This window comes from Narcine bancroftii, chromosome 12 (genome assembly GCF_036971445.1).
Source record: "Narcine bancroftii isolate sNarBan1 chromosome 12, sNarBan1.hap1, whole genome shotgun sequence".
Lineage (NCBI taxonomy): Eukaryota > Metazoa > Chordata > Chondrichthyes > Torpediniformes > Narcinidae > Narcine > Narcine bancroftii.
Genome location: NC_091480.1, coordinates 59,625,983 through 59,634,539, shown reverse-complemented (window position 1 = coordinate 59,634,539; position 8,557 = coordinate 59,625,983). Strand labels below are relative to the sequence as shown.

The window sequence follows — 8,557 nt, the reverse complement described above, 5'->3', positions numbered from 1 at the left end:
TCTTTGGGGCTTGGTTCCCCCCCCCCTCCCTTCTGCAGGAAGGACTCGGACGAGGCTGATCTGGTCCTTGCCAAGGAGGCCAACGTCAGGTGCCCACAGATCGTCATTGCCTTCTATGAGGAGCGGCTGACGTGGCACGCCTACCCGGCCGAGGATGAGGAGAGGCGTGAGGAGCAGGGGGCCAGCTAGAGGCAGGAGGCAGGCTCCCCAAGAGAGGGACGGGGGGCCCACTCTCTCCCCTCCCTTCTCCCGGAGAGGGACGGGGGCCCACTCTCTCCCCTCCCTTCTCCCGGAGAGGGACGGGGGCCCACTCTCTCCCCTCCCTTCTCCCGGAGAGGGACGGGGGCCCACACTCTCCCCTCCCTTCTCCCGGAGAGGGACGGGGGCCCACTCTCTCCCCTCCCTTCTCCCGGAGAGGGACGGGGGCCCACTCTCTCCCCTCCCTTCTCCCGGAGAGGGACGGGGGCCCACTCTCTCCCCTCCCTTCTCACGGAGAGGGACGGGGGCCCACTCTCTCCCCTCCCTTCTCCCGGAGAGGGACGGGGGCCCACTCTCTCCCCCTCCCTTCTCCCGGAGAGGGACGGGGGCCCACTCTCTCCCCTTCCCTTCTCCCGGAGAGGGACGGGGCCCACTCTCTCCCCTCCCTTCTCCCGGAGAGGGACGGGGGCCCACTCTCTCCCTCCCTTCTCCGGAGAGGGACGGGGGCCCACTCTCTCCCCTCCCTTCTCCCGGAGAGGGACGGGGGCCCACTCTCTCCCCTCCCTTCTCCGGAGAGGGACGGGGGCCCACTCTCTCCCCTCCCTTCTCCCGGAGAGGGACGGGGGCCCACTCTCTCCCCTCCCTTCTCCCGGAGAGGGACGGGGGCCCACTCTCTCCCCTCCCTTCTCCCGGAGAGGGACGGGGGCCCACTCTCTCCCCTCCCTTCTCCCGGAGAGGGACGGGGGCCCACTCTCTCCCCTCCCTTCTCCCGGAGAGGGACGGGGGCCCACTCTCTCCCCTCCCTTCTCCCGGAGAGGGACGGGGGCCCACTCTCTCCCCTCCCTTCACCCGGGAGAGGGACGGGGGCCCACTCTCTCCCCTCCCTTCTCCCGGAGAGGGACGGGGGCCCACTCTCTCCCCTCCCTTCTCCCGGAGAGGGACGGGGGCCCAATCTCTCCCCCTCCCTTCTCCCGGAGAGGGACGGGGGCCCACTCTCTCCCCTCCCTTCTCCCGGAGAGGGACGGGGGCCCCACTCTCTCCCCTCCCTTCTCCCAGAGAGGGACGGGGGCCCACTCTCTCCCCCTCCCTTCTCCCGGAGAGGGACGGGGGGCCCACTCTCTCCCCTCCCTTCCCCCGGAGAGGGACGGGAGCCCCCCCTCCCTTCTCCCCCGGAGAGGGACGGGGAGCCCCCCCCTCCCTTCCCCCGGAGAGGGACGGGAGCCCCCCCCCTCCCTTCCCCCGGAGAGGGACGGGAGCCCCCCCTCCCCTTTCCCCCGGAGAGGGACGGGAACCCCCCCCTCCCTTCCCCCCGGAGAGGGACGGGAGCCCTTCCCCCGGAGAGGGACGGGAGCCCCCCCCCCCCTTCCCCCGGAGAGGGACGGGAGCCCCCCCCCCCCTTCCCCCGGAGAGGGACGGGAGCCCCCCCTCCCTTCCCCCGGAGAGGGACGGGAGCCCCCCCTCCCTTCCCCCGGAGAGGGACGGGAGCCCCCCCTCCCTCTCCCCCGGAGAGGGACGGGAGCCCCCCCCTCCCTTCCCCCGGAGAGGGACGGGAGCCCCCCCTCCCCTTCCCCCGGAGAGGGACGGGAGCCCCCCCCCTCCCTTCCCCCGGAGAGGGACGGGAGCCCCCTCCTCCCTTCCCCCGGAGAGGGACGGGAGCCCCCCCCTCCCTTCCCCCGGAGAGGGACGGGAGCCCCCCCCTCGCCCTCCCCCCGGAGAGGGACGGGAGCCCCCCCTCCCTCCCCCCGGAGAGGGACGGGAGCCCCCCCCTCCCTCCCCCCGGAGAGGGACGGGACCCCCCCTCCCCCCGGAGACGGACGGGACCCCCCCCTCCCTTCCCCCGGAGAGGGACGGGACCCCCCCTTCCCCCGGAGAGGGACGGGACCCCCCCTTCCCCCGGAGAGGGACGGGACCCCCCCCCTTCCCCCGGAGAGGGACGGGACCCCCCCCCTTCCCCCGGAGAGGGACGGGACCCCCCCCTTCCCCCGGAGAGGGACGGGACCCCCCCCTTCCCCCGGAGAGGGACGGGACCCCCCCTTCCCCCGGAGAGGGACGGGACCCCCCCTTCCCCCGGAGAGGGACGGGACCCCCCCTTCCCCCGGAGAGGGACGGGACCCCCCCCCTTCCCCCGGAGAGGGACGGGACCTCCCCTTCCCCCGGAGGGGGACGGGACCCTCCCTTCCCCCGGAGGGGGACGGGACCCTCCCTTCCCCCGGAGGGGGACGGGACCCTCCCTTCCCCCGGAGGGGGACGGGACCCTCCCTTCCCCGGAGGGGGACGGGACCCTCCCTTCCCCCGGAGGGGGACGGGACCCCTCCCTCCCTTCCCCCGGAGGGGGACGGGACCCCCTCCCTCCCTTCCCCCGGAGGGGGACGGGACCCCTCCCTCCCTTCCCCCGGAGGGGGACGGGACCCCTCCCTCCCTTCCTTCCCCCAGAGAGGGACGGGGACCCCTCCTCCCTTCCCCCGGAGAGGGACGGACCCCTCCCTCCCTTCCCCCGGAGAGGGACGGGACCCCCTCCCTCCCTTCCCCCGGAGAGGGACGGGACCCCTCCCTCCCTTCCCCCCGGAGAGGGACGGGACCCCTCCCTCCCTTCCCCCGGAGAGGGACGGGACCCCTCCCTCCCTTCCCCCGGAGAGGGACGGGACCCCTCCCTCCCTTCCCCCGGAGAGGGATGGGACCCCCCCCCCCCGGCCTTCCCCCAGAGAGGTACGGGGGACCCCCCCCACCCCTCCCCTCCTGCACACTCCCCTCCCCCACCAGCAGTGTGCAATGGGGATCTACCCCCTCTCTGGAGAGGGACATTCCCCAAGCAGGTAAATGGGAAACGCTATCCCTTTCTATGCCCCCCCCCCCCCCTCCCCTTCTGCAGTTGGTGTGCACTGTCTGGGGTCAGGACAGATCATGTGTTCTTCTTTCCCTGTCTTGCCCCACAAGCTGATACACAGAAGCGGCCCTCTATTGTACAGTAACCTGGTCAATCTTTCTCTCCTTATCTTACACGCACGCACTCAGTCTGCATGTGTCCAAAATTTTTTTATTGGTTAGTGAGACGAGTATTATTATGGGAACCTCCGGAGAGAGACCTTCCTTTTTTTCTACAGAACTGTTGTGTGCTGTTCTTGTCTGTATCAACAACTACTTTACAATATGTAATACGATGTGAGCTGTCTTTCATTGCACATGAGAACACTTTGGGGTGAATGGAACACTGGTTTAAAGTGTAGGCTGTGAACATCAGAAACTGGCAAGAGCCTGTTGAGCAACTTCCCATACTGGCCATCTTCTTTTCATCATCCATGTGCCTCTTTAAGATCCCCTCATCCTTCTAAACTCCACTCAATACAGTCCCAGATGACTCTATCTCTCCCACAGGCTCACCCCCTCATCTCCGGAACCAACCTGGTGAGCCTCCTCTGCACCACCTTCACAGCCAGTCTATCCTTTCTCCAATGAGGAGACCAGAACTGCATGCAGTATTCCAGGTGTTCAGTAGCATCACCATCACTGAATAGGCCTATTAACAATATCTGGGGTGGGGGGGGGGCTGGAAATTTCAATAACCTTTCCAACATCTGCAAGGCTTGTTTCAGGAATGTGAGGGAACGCTCCCCAGGTGCCAGGGTGGGTAAGTCCATGCACTCCACATCTGAATATTATCCTTCCCCCATCAACAGGTTAGGGGTGTGAGGGAACACTCCTCACGTGCCTGGGTGGAGTTAGTCCATGCACTCCATATCTGCCACATTATCCTTCCTCTACAGGTCGGGGTGTGAAGGAATCCTCGCCACGTACCTCGGTGAGTGAGGCCCAATAACACTCAAGATGCTCAACACCATCCAGACACAACCTACTTTCTGAACACCCTATACTGTAGCTGTAGTTTTGACCATGTTCTGCAGCAACTCACAGAGACTTCCTTGACAGCAACTTCCAAACCCACCCCCTCAACCAGTGAGAAGGTTAAGGGCAGCAGAAGCACTGGGGACACCAATCCTGAAAATTGACCTCCAAGCCACATTTTGTTATGACATTTGGAGAGTGACTGACACCATATTTTGAAGTGTATTTATCATACCAACTGGGTCAAGATTCTAGGCCTATTTTCTCTATCTCATTGCTGCATTTAGAGATTCCCACCAACTTCATAAGGGCATCAATCATCTCAGTGCACAAGAAGAGCAGAATGAGTCTGCCTCAACGACTGTCGCCCAGTCACACTCACATCTGTGATGAATTGTTTAGAGAGGTTGGTCGTGACCAGAATAAACTAATACCCATTGCAATTCACCTACCAACACACCAGATGCAATAACACTGGCTCTCCACTCAGCTCTGAATCACTAAGACAACAGCAGCAGATACATCAGGCTATTCTTCATCGACTACAGATCAGTTTTCAACACCCATCATGCCCTCCGTGCTGGTCAACAAGCTCCAAAACCTGGACATCTGTATGTCCCTCTCCAACTGGATCCTTGACTTCATCATGGAAAGACCACAGTCAGTACGAATCAGAAACATCATCTCCTCACTGACAAGGATGAGTAACCCTCTGCTCCACCCGCCTTATGTCCATGAGTGGTTAGGCACAATTGAATGCTATGGTAGATTATAGGGTTGTAAAGAGCTTTTAGCATATTGGCCTTATAAATCTAAAGTATTGAGTACAAGAGTGGGATGTTGAAGTTGTATAAGACATTGGTGAGGCCAAATTTGGAGTATTGAGAGAAAGAGGACAGAGAAGATTTACTAGGAATTTAATAGATTTTCTGTAACTGAGTTACAGGGAAAGGTTAAACAGTGTAGGACTTTATTCCCTGGAGTGTAGAAGAATGAGGGTAGATTTGATTTTTTTAATTATATGGGGTTTAAACAAAGTAAATGCCAATAGGCTTTCTCCACTGAGGGTCGGTGAGATATAAACCAGAGGACATGGTTAAGAGTGAAAGGGGGAAAATTTACGGGGAACTTCACACAGAGAGTGGTGGGAGTGTGGAACGAACTGCCAGCTGAAGTGAATGAGAGCTCAATTTTAACATTTAAGAGGAATTTGGACAGGTACATGGATAGGAGGGGTACAGAGGAATATGAACTGGTGCAGGTTGGTGGTTCGGCACAGACTAGAAGGGCCGAAAGAGGCAGTTTCTGTGCTGTAATGTTTGAACATTCTACAACTTTGCTGATGACACCATGTTGAATGGTGTAATGACAACAACCCTGTGCTCAATGTTAGCAAAACTAAGGCATTGATTGTTGGCTTCAGAAAGGGGAAACCAGGAAATCATGAACCAGTCCTCATTGATGGGGACAACAGTGGAAAGTGTCAAGAATGTCAAATTCCTGGGTGTCAACATCTCTGAAGATCTATCCTGGGACTTCCATGTCAATGCAATCATGAAGGTGGTTCTCCAGCAGCTATTCTTCGTGTGGAGTTTGAGGAGATTTGCAGATTTCTACTGGTGGGAAGCATTCTATATCACTGTCTGGTGTGGCTGGTACCAATTCACAGAACAGGAAATAAGTATAGAGGGTTGTGAACATGGCCAGCGCCATGATCTCAAAGACCCCCTACCACCTAGCCCACGTCTCTACAATGCTACCATCAAGAAAGAGGTACAGGAACCTGAAGATGAACATTTAAGGACAACCTCTTCCCCATGGCCATCAGATTGCTGAATGGACAATGAGGCAGAGACAGCACCTCACTTTTATTCGCACTGATTTATTTACTTTTAAATATAATGACTAGCGATATTGCGCCTGAATGCTGCAACAAAACAATGAATTTGTGACGTGTCTAATTCCATCTTCCGACCAGTGCTGGAGTCCAAGCACACCTCAATCACTGCAGTGCTTCCAGAAGGAAGCTACCAGGATGTTCCCAGGACTGGAGTTGCAATGAGAGGCTGGGGATTTTCTCCCTGGAGGAGAGGAGGCTGAGGGGGGGACCTTCTAGAGGTTTATAAAGCCATGAGGGGCGTGGATAAGGTGGGTGGTCACAGCCTTTTTCCCCAGGGTCGAGGAGTTTAAACCTAGAGGGCACAGGTTTAGGGGAGAGATTTAAAGGGGACCTGAGGGGTGCTTTCTTCACACAGAGGGTGGTGGTGTGCGTGGAATGAGTTGGAGGTGGGGGACAATCACACTGTTTAACAGACATTTGGACAGGTCTGTGGATGGGAAAGGTTTAGAGGGAGATGGGTTGGAGCTTGTAAAGGGGAGGAGATGCTGAATTCGGGAATGAATCAGACAGCTGGGTATTGTCCTCTGCCCTATGCTATTGATTCTACTTGTTAGGGAAGATTTTAAAAAAATATTTTATTGGTAAGAACAGTAAAAACAAGTGGTAATTAAGAGCATTTGAAAGTGAGTAGTAATTTCAGGCTGTAGGATGTGACTGCACTGGAATGTGTGCAGAGGAGATTCCCCAGGACACTGCCAAGACTGAGGCCTTCAGTGATGGGGTGAGGTTGGACAGGCTGGGTGCTTGCCCCACAGCGAAGGAGGCTGGGGGGGGGGGGGGGGGCAGGACCTGATGGAAGTGGAGAAGACCATGAGGGATGCAGACGGGAGGTCATCAGTATCTTTTCCTCAGGGTCATGGGATCAAAAACAAGAAGGACAGGTTTAAGGGGAGGGGAAGGAGATTTAAAGGGAACTCGAGGGGTAAGTGTTTTCACACAGAGAGTGGTTGGTATCTGGAAGTGATGGCCAGAGGAGGGGGTGGAATCAGATACAGTCACTGGGTTTAATGGGAATTTACTCAGACTGTTGAACAGGCAAGGAGGAGTGGCATGTGGGGTCAGTGTCGATGAGAAGAGCCTGTTTCTGTGCTGTCCCATGCAATATGTCAGGAGCAGACACTGAAATTTGTCAAACGTACAAGTGTGGGAAGAGGAAGGGAGTTGCGACCGTGTGAGACGACAGTGATGACATCAGTGTCTATTCTCTGTGTTCACAGCCCCGAGATTAGATTCTCACAAGTGAGAGTTGTCCCAATAGGTTTAGTTTAGTGGGCAGTGGGATCAGTGTGGGGGACAGACACAGGGCTGTGGAGAGAGAGTGGGATCAATGGGGAACTGATACAGGGTTATGGGGAGACATTGCGATCAGTGTGGGGACAGATACAGGGTTGTGGTGAGAGAGTGGGGGAGTGAAATCTGTGGGGACTGATACAGGGCTGTGGGAAGAGAGCAGGGAAGTGGGATCAGTGTGGGGATGTGTACAGGGCTGTGGGGAGGGAGGGAGGGAATGGGGCAGTGGGATTATTGTGGGGCCTTATACAGGGCCCTGGGCTGAGAGTGGGGCAGTAGAGATCAGTGTGTAGACTAATACAGGGCTGTGGGGAGAGAGTGGGTCAGTGGGATCAGTGTTGGAACTAATACAGGGCTGTGGTGAGAGATTGGGTCAGTGGGATCTGTAGTGCGTTGAATTACTTGTTGACTCAAACCAAGGCTTTTAATCGCAAAAGACTACAGTATATTACATCGAGGTCGACTAGTCCAGACTGACCTTGGTCTGGTCAGGAGCAGCTCTTTATGATCTGCCAGTAGGCGTGGCTAGCAGGTCTCAGCCAATCACTACTAATAAAATTGAAATATATACAACTAAATACATTCGTGATAGTAATCTTGTACTATCACAGGATCAGTGTGGGCACAGATACAGGGATGTGGGGAGGCAGTGGGATTAGTGTGGGGACTGATAAGATGCTGTGGGGAGAGGGTGGAAAGTGGAATCTGTGGGAACTGACACAGGGTTGGGATCAACTTGGGGAATGATACAAGGCGGGGGGGGGGGGGAGAGAGTCGGCAGTGGAATCAGTGTGTGGACTGAACAGGGCTGTGGGGAGAGAGTGGGGCAGTGGCATGCGTGTGGACTGATTCGGGGCTGTGCAGAGTGGGGATCTCTGATTAGTGTGGGGACGGATACAGGGTTGTGGGGAGAGAGTGGGGCAGTGGGATCACTGTGGAAAGATACAGGGTTGTGGGGAGAAGGGCTGTGGGGAGAAGGGCTGGGGGGAGAGAGTGGGCAGTGGGATCACTGCGGACAGATACAGGGCTGTGGGGAGAAAGTGGGGCAGTGGCATGTGTGTGGACTGATTCGGGGCTGTGCAGAGTGGGGATCTCTGATTAGTGTAGGGACGGATACAGGGTTGTGGGAGAGAGTGGGGCAGTGGGATCACTGTGGACAGATACAGGGTTGTGGGAAGAGAGTGGGATTGTGGGGAGAGAGTGGGATTGTGGGGAGAGAGTGGGGTTGTGGGGAGAGAGTGGGGTTGTGGGGAGAGAGTGGGGGTTGTGGGGAGAGAGTGGGGTTTGTGGGGGAGAGAGTGGGGTTGTGGGGAGAGAATGGGGTTGTGG

The 8,557-nt window shown here is 57.8% G+C and overlaps 1 protein-coding gene across 1 annotated transcript in view; it reads left to right on the top strand.

The window, feature by feature from the left end:
• LOC138746637 (uncharacterized) overlaps positions 1-3,710 on the top strand; it is a 5,710-nt gene extending 2,000 nt beyond the window's left edge. Inside the window, exons 2-4 of the mRNA XM_069904926.1 lie at positions 39-166; positions 258-3,011; positions 3,571-3,710. Coding sequence (XP_069761027.1) covers positions 39-166; positions 258-3,011; positions 3,571-3,710 — 3,022 coding nt within the window. The remainder of the gene's footprint in view (positions 1-38; positions 167-257; positions 3,012-3,570) is intronic.
• Positions 3,711-8,557: the final 4,847 nt, after the last annotated feature.